We start from the raw sequence: 20,048 nt of genomic DNA, 5'->3' as shown, positions 1-20,048 counted from the left end.
CAACAAAGACGTATTTCTAATAAGAACGTAGGTGGTTCCGGATCTATCATAACGATCGTGCATGCGGTGATGAAAGTAGGCGCTACGACTGGCCCTCGAACGAAGGTCACCGAAGTGACCAGTGTGAAGGGGAAAAAAAATAAAAACTTTGTGATCGAGATACACTGTAACAAGCTCGGACTTTCGCGCAACAGTTTGGTTCTCGCTGTCTGCTAATTTTTTTTTTTTTGACAAGGCGGGCAGGATAATTATTTTTTACGTAATATGGATCGCGAGAAGGAGGTGAAGAGCATACGCAGACAATCGAGAAAGAGAGCACATAAACGGACTGTCCCAGATAAGATCCGATCGAGGTTACGATTGTTACGAATCGCACCAACAACGGTGTGTTACACAATGATGGAATTGTCGGCGGGCGCACCCGCAGGCATCCGGAAGCGGGGTTGATCGCGCGCTCGAGTTTCGTTTACTCGTCGCCGAAGGTCGAATACCCCGGACCTGATCTTCCAGCTGTTGCGACCGGTGATTAATCGTCGAGTTTGTTAACGGGGACAGTCGCGAGAAACCGTGTCGCCGCATCGGAACGACCTTGGAAAAAGCCGACGTCTCTCAAAAATGAAAGTTTGCTTATTGAGAATGAGAATGAGAGTGACACGTATGTGATCGAACTTGATGTTTCACTTGATAGACACGTATCGCGTCAGTATTCTTCTTTGTTTCCATGTTTATGAACGCGGAGAATGTCGTCACGAAAGATGTCGACCTTGAAGAAACGCGCCAGTTTTTTCCTTCCACAGTAAAAATACAGAAAGAAAGGGGGTCGGAGAGACGCCAGTTCCGCGCCTTAAAAAAAAGAATCCGAGATCCTGGCTATAAGTGAACGTCAACGAATGTCGCGGGATTTCGGAAATCAGGTGCCCCGAGGGGATCGAAAAGCATTCTACGTGTCTCCGAAAATCTTACAAGAATGCAATAAAAGGAACGGAGGCGCCAGAACGCTTATATTGCACTCCTTTTTTCTTCGCGCGGCATGTGTTTAGTTTCATTATTTATAGCCACACCGAAATAACATTCCGAAATCGCGAAAAAATTTGCATTCTTGCGGATGACAAGCGCTGGATATCTTGTTTTGTTCGTTTTTTTTTCCTTTCTATTTTTTACTCTCTGCTTCGGCTTTTTTACGAACGTTGCAGCTCTAATGGAACAAAACAAATGCGCAGGCACAATGACTTCTTAATTTAGAAAATTATAAATTGCCATTCCGTATTAAGTTTGGTTTTTGTTGTCTTGACCGCCGTCGGATTTATTTGACAAATGACAGAATAAAAACAGAACCTTGAATTTTTCTTGACACGCGCCCGTTTTAAGACGAATCCTTAGTATGTATAAAGTTTAATGTAATTGAACTCGACGCGCGAATTACGAGTATTATGCCAATCTCGGATACTATACACGTCGAAGACAGGTAAGTAAGTGCATAAGTACTCTAATTGCACTATCATTACTCTCGATTGTCTGCGAGATGACGACGCGACAACACGACGACACGTGCCCGCGGTAATATTCTCTGCCGCTTAGTGCGAATTGTCTCTTTTCGTGTTTTCACTCGTGACAATGCAATATGCAAACTCGTGTTTCCACGTAGCTTCGTTTACTTTGGTTTCGAAATGTGTTGAGGCGGCATTCAAGAACTATGTATCAATTAAAAACTGAACCACATTTTCCACAATGAATCTCGTTCTTTTGTCTATAAATTATACTTTTCTCTCAAACTATTAATAAAAATGAGATCTTTGTCATTATCAGAATAACTGCATTGTTATATAAGTTAATTCGGATTAATATCCACAGACAAATAAAGGAGTCGAGGGCGATCATGGTTTTAATTGCACTTTTAATTGTCTTGTTTCACAATTAAATTAGGTTGTCCGTTTTTTTCTCAACACAAAAGCGAAGAGATTCTCAAATTACGTGCTTCTGTTCGCTTTTGGATATAATTCGCGATTCGTCTTCATCCGGAGTGTTTCTCAAGCAACACAATTCATTTTGCAACTGCAATCTCACCAATTACCTTTCAACAACCTTTCGCGTCCGCAACGTGTTCTCTTTGGACTGAGACGTTTGATTACACGCTTAATAACTGGCACGCAAATCTCTCAATCATATAGCCGAAAGATGTAGTTTCCACCGGTATGATTTCGCCATCCGTGTTTTCCTTGACAAATAATTGGAGTAGATGGGAAAAGAGCCTATTCGGTGGTTTTTTTCGATAAATATTATTTAAGCGATAAATATCTAATTCGAAAGCAATGTAAGAGAAAAGAGAGAAGAAAATAAAAATAGAAAGAAGAAAAACAGCACTTTACATAATAAAATTGATCAAAACATTTTTCTTCTTTCTACGTGTTCTTATTTCGCTACATTTCCACAGATATTTAATTTTTGTTAACTCTGTGAAAAATGTGAAATTTTTTAGTCCTCATTCGTTACAATATTGTTCGCGTCTTTCTCGCACATGCGAAAGTCTGGATTTCGCCGGTCTCTCGATGGAGGTGGACTCGGTGTGACGAAGCCTATACGGAAAAGTGTCGGTGAAACTTCGTTTCTCAACTTTGTTCACGATTTTGAGGACACATGTTTTGTTTATTTGTCCTACGTGTCAATATGCCAATCGACGATCAATCAATCAATAAATAAAAATTTGCATGTAAACAATATATAAAAATTGGATTGATAGTGTGTGTGTGTGTGTGTGTAGATTTATCAGATCAATAATTTATGTGCACATGTTAGTGTGGGAATTATGATGCAACGAGTCGAGGTTACAAAATTAAATCGATCAATGAAGACCGTAAATACAAATAGTTAAGTCTTATTTCTAATTACAGCGTGCATGTAAATTACATAGCGGTAGAAGCCAAGTTTTTTATAAATATTATATAATCAAGTAATTATGCGGTGTGTGTGATGTATCATACTTTATCTGACATATAATCGTTTATAAATAACGCAATATGTTATTATATACCTACAACAACTTCTAGATTTTGCATTGCAAAAAAATTAAACTACATATTTCTCACCTCAAATTTTTACATAAAAGAGAAAGAAAAAAATCGAAAGATCCATAAACATTTTGTTTCTTGATGCATTAATAACTTCCAATGCGGGATAAGAATCACTCTGAAAAAGATTTCACAATATAAAAATACATTTAAAAAAAATGGATTTTAAATTTATTTTATATAAAATATATGGTTTTTTTTTCTTCTTTATCTTTTCTTTTTTGAATTGCTCGCAAACAAGAATACGACGAATTACGAAATATAAAAAAAAGCGCTTTTGTGCGCTACATATAATTAATTAAACGCATTACAGCTTGATTTATTGTTAAGTACTTTTCATGTTTTGAAGACGCGCAAAAAATGATAACGATAGTTAGGCATTAAATCATTATGCCGACGAGAAGGTCTTGTCCGTGGCGTAGGCGGTGATCCTGCTGCAAAAGGATTCCTGACCTACGACATGAACCTCCGCGGGAATCGTCTGCCGAGGGCAGTAAACTCTTCCCGACAGTAACCCTCCCAAGTAAAGGTCCGGGTTTTAACGAGAGAGCTCTCTCGTGCGTTTCGTTCGCTCGTCTAATTTATGGTAAATGAAAACGTGGTTGGCGCGCTCTCTCACACACGTAGAACGAAACACGACCTCACGCGTGTTCGCGATATAACGTGCGTGTTATCAATTAATTTGCAACAACGCCTCGCAAGATTCGATCTTGTCTCTCGTCACAAAATTTCTTTCGACCCCTTTCGATATTATCAAAATATTGCATAGCGATGCAATCCTTTCTCGAGAGACTATGAAAGATGAGAATATTTTTGAAACAAAGTTTGTCACATACACGATGTACAATCTCTGGACGACACAAACTTCTTGTGTCATTCGGATTGTCAATAGCATAGCGTTCACCCGAGTTTTCGTGACGTACGACACGAATAGAATTCTCTCGTTTCTGTCTGTAAGAACTTAATAGCCGCAGGGTTGTTCTCCTGAATCGGGCATGGTACAGGACTCTTAAAGATAATGACAGCGCAACTCGCGTTATTACCACATTCGGTACCAACAATTAGTTATGTCCGAACCGGTAATGATCCGTTCCGAATAGTTTACAACATGAGCGAAGAAGTATATCGTCTCGTAGCGACCACTTTCGTTTGGTCAAGAACGATCGATTATCTGTGCATACGTACGTACTTAGTTCCAACGCGTTTGTAATGGGTGTTTGATGCATTACTCTGGTACGCCCCATCGTTCATTATCTTACTAGAATTACATGTGGCAGTCCCGTGCGTAATCATAAATAATCCTTCCAATGCATTCTATTAAGTGTACAAGGATAGTCTTAAAAAAACCGAAAAAAAAGACACGTGAAACAGAAACAATTTAAATGTAAACTCCGTTCGGGAAGATCCGCGTTTGCATAATAAATTTTGAGCAACACGACTAGGCGTCACTGGATTTTCACAAGCGTGTTCGCGCGCGACTTCGTACGTATTTTCTCCTTCGCATACCGCAAATGTTGCCGTCGGCGGGTGGGAAGTGACCAGTCGCCGGCCAAGGATAATGGACGAGCGAGCGGGAGGAACCGATATCGGTGCATTGGCTACGGTAAATTCCCCAGGTAATTGCTTGCGGAACGAAAATCCACGACGATAGATAACGCGAAGCCACATGTATAATAGACGCACGAGGTTTAAATTCTCTAATTGCAATAAAGGGAACATCCTAGATAATAACATGTGCGATCTCGCACATATCTCTCTCTACAAAAGTACAAAAACGATCTAAGAAAAATTAAGTGTCAGCTAGGATTGTTTGTAAAATGAAATATTTAAATTAATAAAACTAGAAGATATCAACTTGAAAAATTCGGCGAGTTACAAATGTTATCTAAAATAATTTGTCCGCGCACACGATATCGCGCACGTTCCTGGCTAATGGTTGTATCACACTTTTCAACGGAATATGAGTCGAGAACATAATAAAGGGAGATGCCTGTGGTATAATGTATATGCACCCCGCGGTAAATTCTGACGGTAATTGCAACGCATGTATACACGTTTGCCCGTGGAATCCTCGGAGAAAGATAATAATAGCCGAGGGGATGCTGCTTTCAGCGACATAAACGGATAAAGATTGGATGAAACGCGCCGCGCCGCCAAGATCCTTTCTTCGCACCGTATGCATCTTCACTTTCTCATCGTACAAAAAAAAAAAAAAAAAAGAAAAGAGAAAAAGATCTATAGCTCAATTATGCAGTATATTTCTGCATGATCATTGAATCTTCGCATCGCCGACTTGCCGCTCGTCCTTTCGTGAGAAATTGGTAACTCAATATGTTTCTGTTAGACGATGTTTTTTGAAAATGTCTATTTGTGTAAAAATTAAACAAAACGTATTTAATGTAAATTAAAATTTTATATTCATAAAAAGCCCAAATGGATTGCAAGTTTCTCCTTTTTTATTATGCGTTTAGAAAACTTACAGCAACTAAAGCGCGCTTCGTCTTACTCTTTCTCCCTTTTGCTTTTGCGAGCCGCGAGTATTTCCACTTGGCAAGTGAACATAAAGTTGAATGTAGTGATTTTTTTTTGTGTCCACGAGCTAAAACGGCCGACCGTAATACAAGGTACGTAATACGTACACCGCCAGTAAATTCTCCTGATAATTGCGAAGCGGCGGTAAGTCGGGGCGCGGGTGCTCTCGGAATCCTGGAGAAAGGATAATAGCCGAGAAGGAGCGGTTTTCAAAGCGCAACTTTGTGTATGTCGTGTGCACTCGCGAGAGACACGAAAGAATATAGATCCCCCGTGAGAAGACATCGATTTTATTGCGATCTCGTGATTTCGTCGAGACTCTACGAGGATATGGCGTATATAGCCGGCTCAAAAACCGATGATTTATGATCCGCGCGTGCACGGTTGTAAAGCTTGATCGACGCGTGTGTAAATTATACATTCATCCGTTCTTCAATGTCAAAGCGAGATTAAAAGAGCGCGTAATTAATAACGTTGATTAATAAAATTGAACGTACGTCAGTGAAAGCTGAAATAAAAAGAAGAGGTTTTAAATTTTGTAATCTCGCAAGTGTCGCATAAATATTCGAGAATGGAAACACGTTTCGCGCGGGTTATAGGCCGCGCCAATAACCCTCGGACTTTTAGAGCGGGGTTGGCGCGAGAGCACTCGAAGAACGATCGCGAGCGCAATTTCCGAGCGAGAGCCTTGACGCCCGAGATATATACCGGCTATGTGTAAATTGTGGGGCGCGTACCGACTGTGCTAAATTACTTTGTTTGATACGCCGAGCCGACAGTATCGCGGAACAATCCGCCTACGCACCGCACTTACGTAGGTCCAACTCTTCTCTTACATTATCTCTATCTCTCTCTCTCTCTCTTTACGCTGCTGCGGAGAACAACAATCAAGTTTCTTGACTACAACGTAAAAGAATTTGCGTCCGCCGAATATTGCGACTGAAATTTCTTCTTTCTCATTATCATCTCATCTCGACTCGTAATCGCGCGCGGATATACATCTTTTCGCGAGACGGCGAGGGTTTCCTTCGCTCCCTCTTCTCTCGCCACCTTGTTAAACCAATGGGAACAGATTTCTGATTGCGTACCCGGCTGGATGGCGGCTGAATGCTGTTGCTTGCACACCTCCTCGACGAGAGATTTCGCAAAGAAATCATTTTTACGCCAAGCTCATCTTACCGTGTTGCCGAAATATCGTGTAGCACAATACAAACGTTAGCATTCTCTTTTGTTCTAATCCGCGGTGTGGCGTAGGTCCGACCGATTCCGTCGAGGCCCCGCGATATGTCCGATCCAGTCGATGTACCATCGAGGTCTTCGTTCCAGACTCCCTTTCGGATTTCACAAATATACGTCCCCTTTCCGTGAACTTTCGTCCAAGAAGAGAGTTATTGCCAACTTCTCTCGATCGATTCGTTGGTTTATTTGTCGAAATAAATTTCAAGTCGGTTGCTAAATAAATTTTTCGAAAATCTCTCTCTTTTTTTCCATATTCGCAATATCTTTCTTAACGAGATATTTATCGACGCGCTCGATTCTATATCCTCGCGGTTCCACCGCGCGGTAAAGTTTCGCAAATCGGTCGTTTCGCATGCGAAACCGACCTACCGTGCTGCCGGGGCATTGCAAAAGTTTTCTCCTCCCTCCCGAACAGACGAGAAAGACGACACGAAGAACCGCCCGCAGGAGATTCCCCGCATTTGGAAATGTTAAGTCACTCTGGGAAAAAATCTCTCGCGCGTGTGTATATGTAACACTGTATTATTCGCTCGTTTAAACTATCTGGATTGCTCGCGCTCGCGTTATCGCAAGCAAATCTCATCAGCTGTAGCACGATTTATTTGTTCATTCGTCTCGTGTCTCCTCGCATCAAAATACGGATAACAACACATTCGCTCGGACGTGATCACATGTCAGCTGAATCAAAAAATGCGTTTTCTCGGTGCGCAATTTGCTCATGCGGGACATTCCTGTTCATCAACAAGTCGCGCAATAAAGAACGTACAGAGGTAAGAATTTTTAGGGATTGTAACGGTACCCTCGAGCGCACTCCTGGGGATCACGGGCGTTTTAGCGCGGTTTCCGTGCATGTGTTCCAGTTATTCAACGACGCGGACATTACGTAAACTGACATTTTCGCGGCTAATACGAGCGAGCGATTCCAGCTCGGGACCAATGAGTTCAGCGGCGATAACGCGTGGCCTGCCACGTTCTCGCCACGCGAGTAACGTATTTCAAACAAAATCATCATTTCGATCGAATTGTTCGACCGCGCGAAAGCGTGCAATCGGGGCTTTTCATCCGATTCCGCTTTGCGATATTCGCAATCGTTCAGTCGCACGCAACAATCGTCATCACACGCGCAATTACAAGGCGCGCGCGCGCGCACGTTGAGTCAAGCGAATCTAATTTAAAGGACATTAGCGGGTAATTTTATTGCGATTACGTGTCATGTTAAGCCTTTGAGTGATGGCGCGTCCTTTTAGTTAACGCGATAAAACTTGCGCGTGTTGCGCATGTGGGCGCAAAATAAATACTCGAACGCCTACGTTATTTGTATTTAATATCAGAGGTCACATATGCGAAAGAAGAGACGAATCACAATGATTCAACTTGGATGTAATCACAAATTTAAAATAAATAAAAAAGAAGATTAATTGCGTTTTCTAACACGTAGTTTTTAGTCTGTCCGTTCAACGCGCGCACGCTTTGCCGCCAATATTCCTATTCCTTGAAGAAGTGGAACTATTCGCGCGCGAACTATTCAAATAATAATCCGTCAAACTTACCCACTCTCGACGCCACCGCCAGTATCAGCACCACGCTGCTCACGATTATCATCTTCCCTCGTTGTCGTCCTCGGGTTGTGGCTAATGTGAAATCACAATCAGAATTTCGAAAAGCGCGACTTTGTCGAGACTGGGATATCGATGTTGGGCGTCGATGTTACTTCTCACACCGCGACTGTGCACCGCGCGCGCGAAGAGAAACCGGCGCGTTTCTCGACCGTGGTAATCGCGCGAATTCGCTCTCTCGACGGAATCCTCCGAATTCGGTCCCGCGTTCGGCGAACGCGGACTGATTCCAAGCGAATTGTCACCGATTAATTTTCTCTTCTTTCGCTTTTCTCTCGTCTCCAACCGCGGCCTATCTACGAAAGCCGCAGCAGCAATGCGCCGTCGTCGTTCAGAACCGCGAGAGCGCCATGGACGTCGCAAAACATATGCTACGGTCACGAGGAGAGAAAGGTGACTGCGGGTGTACGCGAGGTGTGCTCGATACCTCTTGTATTTCTTGGCATAGTCACCTTTCTAGCGCAGCGGCACCGAAGAAGGGAGTTTTGGTGTCGCCATACCACCACCCGCGTATCTCGCCACTACCTCCGGTCGACGTGTTCACGATCGCCGGGAATGGGGAGTGGGGGTTGATAGTGGTGGACGCCTTCAACGACTGTTTAAAAAATCCTTCCTTGAGCTTTCTTTTAGCGTGTATATTATTAAGCATTCTCTCTCTCTCTTTCTCTCTCTGTTTCCCGCGAGGAAAAATAGGGTTGCTCGTTGATAAATCCAGTTCGAGAATGGCTTGCTTATTGCACACATCTTCGGATATATGATAAATATCATTCAATAATTCAGAGTATAATAATCATGATAATCGCATGTGATAATCAAATGTAATTACCGTATCATATAATTATCTTTTATCTTAGCGTAAAGAAATATTACTGATACGCAAATATATATACATATGTGTTGTGTATTTATCTATATATATATAGTTATATATATATATAGTTTTGTACTTTGAATAAAAGGAGTTCGCTGGCTAAGATTTACAATGTACTTTAGTCACATAGAGAAGCAATTTGTACAAAACGGTTTATTTTGTCCCCATATAAAATGACTAATACTATATATATCTTATTATACGTTACGTTATTCTTGCGCAGTATGTACGATATATATGGAACATGTTTAACAAATTGGAATTATCATTATACATCAAATAGAATCAAAATATCGATGGCCATCATCATAAAACTCTCTTCCTCGCTCACGACGATCAGTCAGATAAATATTGGAACATTGTACGGGATTTGTTTGCGAAGGAAATTAACAAGTTGATTTTATATATATATGTATGTCCTAGATACTAATGTAAAAATTATTTATCAATTGATATGAGTCAAATATAATAAAAAAATAGATATATAATCCCCACTGTCGAAATTATTAATAAACAATGATTGCATATATTATATATTATTAAAAGTATAACAAATATGAGAATTGTTCAACTAATAATTTTGCTTTTGATTCAAAACATATACGTGCACGTCTTAAGTCATCAGAAATTTATTATGCAGAAATATTTTATAGAAATTATCTTTACTATTTTCTTCCAATTATGAAACACACAATAAATGAAAATTATATATATCACAACATACAGTTTATACAGCTTCCGTCTTCAGAATACGTAGACGAACACATGTCATATTACACTTGTTTTTTTTTCTAACCGAAGGATTAGGATACATATAATTTCATTCTTTTACCTTAACAACATATATCGGTGTAAACGACTAGATATTGTTGCGACACTTTGATAGAGAAATCGTCCTTCTAAACGTTCCTGAGAGAACTCGGCAGTATATCCGAATAAATACGTTATTAAAGAAGTAGGATTTTAAATGCAGTTGCAAACGTAGAAAGTATAGTCTGTAACGAATAAAAGCGTTAATTGAAAGGAAAAAAAAAACAATAAAGAAAAAAATTGATATTAATTGTTTCAATAAAAAAGCCTAAATGATTTACAATTATTTTTTAAATATAAACACAAATGCTTTTGACTTTCTCTCCGATACAAATATTGATTGACTTTTACATCATCACTATCAAAAAGCACTTGACAAAATCTATTCTAGATTTTTTTCCCGATCTTTTTACATTTTTCTAATCTAGAGAATAATTGTACACGAAATATATATATATATTTTTGGATAGAAAAACATTCGCAAACCTTTATGATTAAAAATATTATTATACATACAAATGATATTTCTGCAATTTTTATTTCAAGATATAGAGTATCTACAATTTTAGAGAAAATTCTGTAATGATATACGAGTGAAAGTTCTTATACCACCAAGGATAAAAATTTGTCTCTACAAATATTTCCAAATTTTCTCTAAAGTAGTAGATACTCTGAAGTATCGAATAATCATTGTACAAAGCGCGTTTGACGGAAACATTTGATTCTTCCTTCTATATTATCAAATCACATAAACACTGATGAATGACCGGTGTAAAAAGTTCAGGTGTGTTTGTCAACTAATTTGTTAAATAACATTTCCCTTCGTCAATACCTATAAAACGATTTGTATTGATTTGTACAATGAAATATTGCCCCACAGCGGATCATAGTCATGCAAAACATCATCAAATAAAAACGCGGCATCGTTACAATTCTACAAGTTTGTACAAAATGATTTTCAAATAAATCGCTGGAAATTACCACGCGTTCTTGCTGAATTACGGACTTTGATTTACTGCCCGACACCGATAATCTACTATAACGTAGTTCTCATGTAAATGCATTTCCTCGCACATTTACATGCACTCGCATGTTAGTGACGCTGTATGATAACAGTCTGTTTCTTTTAGCTGCACTTTCCCAACATTCTATTTCTATTTCTTTTACCTGTTTCCCCTTCTAAAACCGCGCGGATATACATATCCGTTCTATTCAACATAGAAACAACAGGTGCGTCAAAAGAGACAGATCCTAGTATCATATCATAAAGCGTAATTCGCATATTGACATACAAGTGAAAAATTAAATAGCTGCGTTTAATCGAGAGGTGTGTACACTTCTAATTACTAACTAGTTCAATCTGCCTATATTTTTTGCGCAGATTGCTCACGGAGTCTTTGAACAAAACAGGATCCAGTCGCATATTAGATCGCAATAGAGGCATATATCCGAATACAGCGACAAATGTGTTCATGCACGTTTGTCGCTGTATGAAATGATCTGGGTCGTTCCACGGGGATCTGGAATGCACACATATCATAAATATGACACTGATGTTGCGCACATGGCTGCAACGAGATAAAACTTACCTGATTCCGGCTACCGCGGTGTCTTTGTACAGCTTGCGCTGCGTCACTTTGATGGGCGGTCTTCGAGTCACGTGACTTACCAGAAAATTCATCAGTATATCTTCGCAATTCTGCGACTGTTCCACAGTTTTGTGAAGAGTCGAGCTTAATAATTCGGTATACAAAGTATTGTAGTAGCGATGATAAAAAGCAGCACCAGTCAGAATGATACTGTAGTCATTTGTCCATTTACTCGTGTAACCCCAAGAACGCTTAAAAACGGACCGGAAATTTTGTTATAGAAAATTGTCGAAAATTAAATAACAGTCATTTATTGCGAACTGTGCAAGATTTACCTTTGAGTCATCCCAATAATGAGATCTCGCTGGATAGCCTACTATACGATCGGGAAACGAACGCCAAACCGTAAAAGCGAAGTCGATCTCGTCGGTGTTTAGAGTAGCATCTTCATCGAGCGATAATATGGCACTAGTTTTGATTAATGGATGCGGATAAAAACGTTGGGATATACCGTCGACTGCGACAACGTTAATTGACGCTTTGATACCCTGCCAACGCGGTTTTCTTGGCACCGGGATATCCGAGTTCCACATAAGTATTATCTTGAGTGAAATAGTATGTTATAAATAAAGCCGAGAAGAGATATCACACAAATAAGAAAATATGTTAGCATAAAAAAAATTTAAATAACATACTTACTTTATCTAGATATTTGCTTTTCGAAAGACTCTTAAGCAAGCGATAAAGAACAGCAGTAGATCCCAATTGCGAATAGATTATGGCAGTGAAAGTATTACCAGGATTACTGTTTGAAAAAGGAAGTTCTTGCTGACTGTCAGCAAACTGCGGTAAAATAGCAAGTGCCCCAGGATTGGTATTCCAGACAATTCTTTCCCGCGTACCTTCCCATGGCAAACGTTCGCGAATATTCTATAAATTGTTACAACGATTAAAAAACTGATAATCAAATCCTTAATAAATCGTCATAAGAGCAAGCATTTACCTCGAATACGGTAAATACAATTTTCTCAATGGACGAAAAATATCTCTCCCATAAAAATTGTGTCTGTTGTCGTAATTTAAGAATTTGTACATTGGACACAGACCGTACTATATCTGGAATCTATGAAATCAGGCGAATATTACATTCAATTTTTTAAATAAACTTTGAAATGTAATTCGAGTGCATTCGCATGTGTCGACTTACTTGAAGTAACAATCTCTCATCGGAAAATATGACAGCCTGAGTCCAATCGATACGTTCGTGAAAAGGAAGAGCCCAACCATTACTTAAAATAACTGGAATACATCCTGCTCTCAGAGCTTCCAAAAATCGAAAGCTGCCTAATCGTCGCCCTCGCGGAACAAGACAAAACGTAGCATTCATTAACAAAATTTCATAGTCATATCTGTAAAAAATTTAAAAAATATAAAATTATTATTATTTTTTAACAACTGATCGAAAGAGTTTGAACAGTTTGTTAATAATACTTACGTATCATATTCCTGATTATCTTGCTGACAGTGTTCATCTTGCAATTCTCTCCAAGCTTTACCATGACGACAAGTTGTAACGAACACCAAATCTTTGCCGTTATGAAGATGATAAAGAGCATTTCTTGTCTCAGATCCAATACCGTGCACATATCGCTTTCCCTTAAAAGCTGCCACGTATTTCTTATTGTTAGGAAAATTATTTTCTAATGCCTGTCCAGGTTCTCCACCACGTTCCGGATGTTGTTTGCCAAACAAAGGTATTGAAATATCAAAATCCGGTCTGTGTCTGAAGATGGACATGCTGGCTTTAGCTAACATGGCATAGCCAACATCAAAAGCCAGAGATTCTTCCGCATAATCTGGCCACGTGCCAGAATACAAGTTAAATATCAAGTGATTTCTTCCATTGTTCCAATATGGCAGATGCATCAGTTTGGAGGGTAAATTGTGTACAAATTCAGTGGATAAAGGATCCCTATCTAATGTATCCAGAGCTAAGACAAATATACATGCCCTTGATGGGTCTGATGTGTAATATCTCGACTCAGTGATAACATTTAATATTTTTTGGTATAATGGACTTATCACATCCTCAACAGGGTATACATATACAGTGAAACCATGCTTGCATCTTGTAAAGTCAAAGCAAGTTTCCATGCGGCACTGTCTCGTACGTTGAGACATAGCAAACGAGCCACTGGATGTCTTTAAATCTTTGTCATAAAACTCTTCATTTAGACTTATATATGAAGGCAATCGCTCATAAGGCAACTGAGATTTGCCTGTCCACTTTTCGCTTTTTAAACGATATCCACCAAAATAGCAGTAACCAAGAAACGCACATGTTACAAACAACAGTAGATAGCGTTTCTTGGCTTGCATTTTCAATACAGTCAGGTTATACAAAGATATATAATAATTCTAAACATTATTTTTTTTCCAATAAATGTGTAAAAGATCTACACTTAGTCACAAGCACATTATATCAATTACTTATGTAGATCAAAAGTTCTTCCAAGATACTTTTGTTCTTTTATATTGCTGTAACAATAAAAAAATATATTACATATTAAGCACTTTTCTATAAACAAGCAGCTGTATACATATGTATATAAATTCAAATAACATGAATATGTACATAGATATAAATTCAAATAAAAGTCTGTTAGCACCAACAAAACTTGTATTGCATAAACATGTAACAATATTATTGTATTACATATAAAATTTGAGTTTTAATATTCACAAACTAAGCATCTTCTTCATCGACAAAGGGAAACCGATAATAAAGTGAGAAAAATTTTTACCTGTTAGTGAAACCAGGACAAGGGATAGCTATTGACAGGAAGGATTCGAGTGGCTTGATCGTCGCAAGGTACATGACGGACTGGAGCGCAAACTGATATGCCGTCGATAAATCTCTCACGTCGCTTCTCTACGCACAGTACTTTGTACACCGATACGCGTCGTCGCGTGTAATAAAGTGACGGATGATGTAAACTGTGTGCACGACGGTTCGAATTCTCGGAAGATAACCTATAAACTGTACGATCCAACGGACGTTGCGCGGCCAACGATCACGCCGAATTTCCACATCGCTGACAAATGGCACGTACAGACGCCGCGATTCATGACGATCTCGACACGACGTATATCTATTTACGGGCGCGCGGTCGATGCGTCGATTCTTCTAGGTTAGTTGTGACGACGCGCAGCAATACCGTCGGGCCCGCCGGCGATTTTACGCCCACTCGCATTTTCGGCCGGTGTCGGTGGACACGCGTGACATTGATCGGCGACCGTTCGCGAGTGCAAAATCATTGCACGCTCCGACGTATTAAATAATTGGTCTGAAAATGCAACGCGAATTACATGCGATGACGTTGAGAACGATTATAGACTGACAAATCGCTAAACACACTTGACAACTCGCTTCGCGTGCGCAGCGACAGCTGTCACCAGCTGCCCGGAGAGCGAGTTTTGCCGAGACAAGGCGAAGCAACGCGAAGCGAGCAGCGCAGCGCAGTGCGACGCGCGGGCCGTGTAAATCGCGCGCTTCTTCATCCACTTGTCAAACAATTGCGCGAATAAATAATCTTTATAAAAACTTGTTTTCTTGTTATTACAAGCAAAAACAAAAAACATTTCGCGTCGAATTATTTACAATCTCTATGTCTACAACAAAAATCATACGGACATAGATGACAATGTAATTACCGCAAGCTCCAATCACTGCGTTATATTGAAAAAAAGAATGTGTATTATGAGATGAGAAAACTTCTGAGATGCGTCATTGCAATGCTCTGTGGAGTAATGCAAATACTCGCGTCAACTTCGTGCGTGCACTGGTAATGATATCACAATGGGGCGCAAGGTGGTTCGATATCGCAGAAGCGGATGCGGACAATTTGCAATTTAATAACTATTTCTCATTAGCGCAAGGTGCGAACAGCAAAAGAAGCGTTAAAACAAAAGGATGCAATTTATGCGTTACCCTTCCCGACTTCGTTTAAAGGCCTCTTTGGAGCAACAGATGCACTCGCTTTCGTCGTCTTTCCGGTGACGATCGTGTCGCACTGACAATTGACTACTTTGACAACGCGCAGACGTCGCGGCAAATAAGGAGTTATGAAATTCTTACCTTGACTACGCTCGTTTCTCCTGAACACACGTATATGCACGTAATACACGCTGTTGCTCAACGTCCGTGAACTTATTTTTTGCCGAACCGCAAGGAATTTGTACCCTGAACGATGTGTGTATTTTTGAGCGAAAAAAGAGCGAATGTTTGCTTTTTCGCTCGCCCGTTTCTCGCGCGAATTCAGCGGAATTCTTTCTCAAACAGATCGCCTTACTTGCCGAGATTCGTCGAGCAAAATATACACAACGATCATCATTGAATTCGCTATCTGTTGCTCAACAGTAAAAAAAACACCGTATAAAATTTAATGCACGAGTGCAATTTTTACATCTCGAACGCGATGCAAGTCATCGAAATATCATTTAAATGAAGATGTGTGCGTGTATTAATAACACAGAGACGAACGTATCAATTCAATAAAACGATCTGTATACATATATGTACTCACGCGTAAATAGATCCTTGTGCTCAGGTTAAAAGTCAAATGTGTGTCAACAAAAAAACGGCACACGCGATTTCAAATAAACACGTCAATATCGCGTCTAGAGAAAAAGAACTATTATTTTATGATTATACATGTGAAATCACATGGTAGAGTAGATTACGTAAAAGTGAATACCATCTCACGATAAAAAATGAAATTACAGTGTTACCAACAAAAGAAACGGCATCTCCTCGCGCTGATTCCAACTTCTAGTTTCGCGTAACTGATGGCGTTGCAGTTTACAAATTGAGCGGGCAGTACAAAAACGTGTTTACCGTAGGTCTCCATTTCTTCGATCAACCATGGCCGCATTCGGAAACGTCAGTTTTTGGTGGTTTCGGTTAGGTAAGTAGCAAAAAAAAAAAAGGGACGGTCTGCTCTAGGATGTCGAGTGTCACCGAACGCTTTTTCTGGTGTTTTGTTTGTTTACAAACGGCTGATCGAACGTCATCGACGAAATATCATGGTTAAGAACTACAATGACGAGACAATTTACTCGTGGGAAGATCTTCGTTCATTACAAATTTGATGCGGTTCTTGACGTAATGGTATACATTGTTGAAATTTATGCTCTTACATTAACGGTACAATAGGTTATGACCTTAGCCAAATATGCCAAAACAAACGCGCGATGCCACCCGGTTGGTGGCACTCGATGTCACTCTTTTCGCAAACGACCTCACCCGAGCATTTCCGAACGGTTAGTGCGCACGGTGGTATTTCCGAACGCAGTCTAAATTCTTTCCCCCTGCGAATGTTTTGAGTGCAATAAAGTGCAGTTAGCTGTAAAATCTCATTGAAAATCGGACACGATGTTTTTTTTGTACTCGGATCGCATCAGTTGCACTTCCTACACTTTTATACATATATTGGATAATTTTGAACTGCGAAGTGCGGGAAGAAGCGACATAACGTAGGTTTCAAAATTGTTTTCCAATTTCGCGTTATAGATTTCTTTCGATCTCGAACATACGTAAATTTTAATTATTCTAGGTGTGTTGTAAACTGTCTCGAGACTCTCCTGAGAACGCTCTTCGCTTCGATGCGTCAATAACTTTAACTCGGTGGCGAACAAAGACGCTCTGAAGATGCTCACGCTGCAATTCGGACAATGTGGAAATCAATTGGGATACGATTTGTTCTCGAAGGTATTCGCCGACATACAGAGCACGAACACCGGCGTATCTCACGGTGCCAATTACGAATACACCGAGAAGACGGTCGAGAAATGGTTCGACGGGATCACGACGCGCGGCCACCATCGCGCGAGAGCGATCCTCGTCGACACCGAGGAGAAGGTAGTGAGCAAGATGTACAAGGACGCGAACGCGTCCTGGATCTATCGCACGAACAACATCGTGTGTCAGTCCGGTGGCGGCTCCGCCAACAACTGGGCCTACGGCTACGGAATAAACGGTCGACGTCTGTCGACCGCTGTGTCGGATATCGTCCGACGTGAGATCGAGAAGCTGGATCATTTTCAAGGATTCTTTTTGCTACTCAGTTCGGCCGGCGGCACGGGATCAGGCATCGGAAGCCGCATGGTCCGAGATCTGCGGGAGCAGTACGAAACCAAATCCATCGCGGCGGCTATTGTGTTGCCGTTTACCTTCGGCGAGGTCTGCACTCAGAATTACAATACCGTATTGACGTTGGCCAAATTTTCCGACACGGCGGATCTTTCGGTCCTGATCGAGAATGAGCAGATGCACGCTATATCCACCGATTTGCTGAAAAATTCTAACGCGATGTTACGCGACATGAACAGCATCATCGCCGAGAACTTGCTCGCTGTTTTGCAACCAACCAGCGACACGAAACACAACGTGAACTTCTTGGCATCCAAAGTGGCCGCGCATCCGAATTTTAGATTCGTAACGATCAGGAGTGCTCCTCATACTCCTGAAACATCTCTGCCGTATGAACCTGAGCACGATTGGAACGTGTATGTGCGTCACCTGAAGCAAACTCTTCGAGTTTCGAAGTCGCAACTGGAACTGACAAACGCTCAGCTCAAAACGCCGAATCCTTTACCAAGCAAAACGGCGGTATCTCACGCGTACAGCCCGTGTGTCGCCAATGTTCTTGTCACACGCGGCAAATCTGCGGGGAATGATATAGCGACGAAAGATTTTCGGAAAAAACATTTATATCCGGAATGGCTTACGTCGGATTCGTTTACTCATTTGCATCAGGAACGCAAATTTCTGAACCGGGACAAATTTTTAGCATTGATCACAAACAACTCGGAGATACATCGTTCATTGGATATGTATCTGGAGAAAGCTTGGAACTCGTACAAATGCGCAGCTTTCTTACATCAGTACAAACAGTTTGGTATGGAGGAGGACGATTTCTTGCGAGCTTTTGCAAAAGTCGAGAACGTGATGCAGGAATACAAAAGTTTGAAAGGTCATAATGGAAGTTGAGAATTGGAAAAGTAAGTTTTCTTCGTACAGCTTTGATAAATAGAGAGATTGTTGTTTGCTCCCCCTCGCATAACATATATTTAGTTTTTCTACTGGATTATTATTGTAAAATATATATCAGTTAATATATAGTTTGATTCTCGTATTTATATTTTCAAATATTTATTGGTTTATTTTCAAAAACAAATATAAAACTTCGAGAAGGAGTTTTGCAGGTAAATTTTCTTGAACAAATATGGATTTTTGAAGACTCACCTTCTTCTTTAATGTATTTAACAACATGCGGATTTATTTCTCTTTATAACGTTTCTCCTACGCTTTTTTCCGAGCATACGTAGGCGCTTACGTAACATTCTGAATATCACGGTCACGGTTACTACGAGAAGAGGGATGGGTGGGCAGCTGTGACGTCACTCGGAGATCGACCAGGCTGCGGCTGCGAATACGCGAAGGGGACTTTCGAAATAAACGGAGGAGAGAGAGAGAGAGACAAGCGGTCAACAGGAGAAAGAAGGAACAAAAGCGGGGAGAAACGATACGAATAGAACGATTGTGCTCGCGGAAGAAAAAGCGGGATGAGAGACGAAGTCAATTGTGTATATTGGTGTTCGAATTCCTGGCCATCATGCTCCTTCGAAACCTGCGCAACCGCGTCCCTGTCTCTCCCCACGTCGTGTTAAAAGTTTGCTTACATGTATGTAGGAATAGCTTTCTTCTGCGCAATGTGCGCGCGCGTTCCTTGGCAAATAGAATCAAAAGACTGATCACACCCCAATTCTTGGAAAAGAGGGAAACATTTCCAGGAACTGCCACTCGCCTCTTCGCCACCCTCTTACTAATCGCGCCAGCTCGAAACGATTCGAATGAACGATCGAGCGACGGAATCTAAGAAAATAAACTGACTCCGAAACTCAATCTTTATATCCCGCAATATTTTTTCCCGCGTTGTTTTTCATAGATAGAACGTGAATTTAATTTGCGAAAATCTTACAATCGAGCCTTGTGCGTTTACATTGTAACGTATCAGCAAAGTTACAATAAAGATTCAAACGAGAAAAATTTTATTCTATATTTTTTTCTTCTAATGTGATTCACATTGTTTTAGATTCGCTTAAATGTTGAATTCAGAGTGATTAGCGTAGAAACGTCAAAACGAGACGCATAAATTCAAGAGCAGCGAAAGCTAAAATACTGATTTTGGATTGTGAAAATCGCGACATCAGATTTCTGGATTTTTTATTGTATGTATACACAAAGTTTTTCCGGATCTTTGCA

The 20,048-nt window shown here is 40.4% G+C and overlaps 3 protein-coding genes across 7 annotated transcripts in view; 1 reads left to right on the top strand and 2 right to left on the bottom strand.

Moving 5' to 3' along the window:
* The window catches only part of LOC109863024, a 36,899-nt gene extending 28,008 nt beyond the window's left edge, over positions 1-8,891 (bottom strand). Inside the window, exon 1 of one of the 2 annotated variants that reach the window (XM_020443209.1) lies at positions 8,387-8,891. In XM_020443209.1, the coding sequence (XP_020298798.1) occupies positions 8,387-8,438 (52 nt within the window). In that variant the 5' untranslated portion in view covers positions 8,439-8,891. The remainder of the gene's footprint in view (positions 1-8,386) is intronic. The other variant, XM_020443204.1, reaches the window with a different exon arrangement.
* Positions 8,892-9,798: 907 nt separating this feature from the next.
* LOC109863645 (exostosin-1) lies at positions 9,799-16,600 on the bottom strand. 4 transcript variants are annotated; one of them, XM_020444015.1, is made up of 11 exons: positions 16,506-16,600; positions 16,309-16,402; positions 15,861-16,128; positions 14,527-15,069; positions 13,218-14,260; positions 12,930-13,131; positions 12,726-12,845; positions 12,422-12,652; positions 12,058-12,324; positions 11,723-11,973; positions 9,799-11,653 (listed from the first exon to the last, which is right to left on the bottom strand). In XM_020444015.1, exons 5-11 carry the CDS (start codon positions 14,099-14,101, stop codon positions 11,473-11,475), a joined length of 2,136 nt encoding a protein of 711 aa, XP_020299604.1. In that variant the 5' UTR covers positions 14,102-14,260; positions 14,527-15,069; positions 15,861-16,128; positions 16,309-16,402; positions 16,506-16,600; the 3' UTR covers positions 9,799-11,472. The 4 variants fall into 4 exon arrangements, with proteins under 4 accessions (XP_020299604.1, XP_020299605.1, XP_020299606.1 ...); XM_020444016.1 differs by having other exon boundaries at positions 16,514-16,568; XM_020444017.1 differs by lacking the exon at positions 14,527-15,069.
* Positions 16,601-16,604: 4 nt separating this feature from the next.
* On the top strand, positions 16,605-19,924 carry LOC109863646 (tubulin delta chain-like). The gene is made up of 2 exons (XM_020444019.1): positions 16,605-16,689; positions 17,338-19,924. The coding sequence occupies exon 2, from the start codon at positions 17,433-17,435 to the stop codon at positions 18,771-18,773; it is 1,341 nt and encodes a 446-aa protein (XP_020299608.1). The 5' UTR covers positions 16,605-16,689; positions 17,338-17,432; the 3' UTR covers positions 18,774-19,924.
* The last annotated feature ends 124 nt before the right edge of the window (positions 19,925-20,048 follow it).

This window comes from Pseudomyrmex gracilis, unplaced genomic scaffold (genome assembly GCF_002006095.1).
Source record: "Pseudomyrmex gracilis isolate BER0280 unplaced genomic scaffold, ASM200609v1 scaffold_11, whole genome shotgun sequence".
Classification (NCBI taxonomy): Eukaryota; Metazoa; Arthropoda; class Insecta; order Hymenoptera; family Formicidae; genus Pseudomyrmex; species Pseudomyrmex gracilis.
This window is presented reverse-complemented; position numbering and strand designations above follow the sequence as displayed.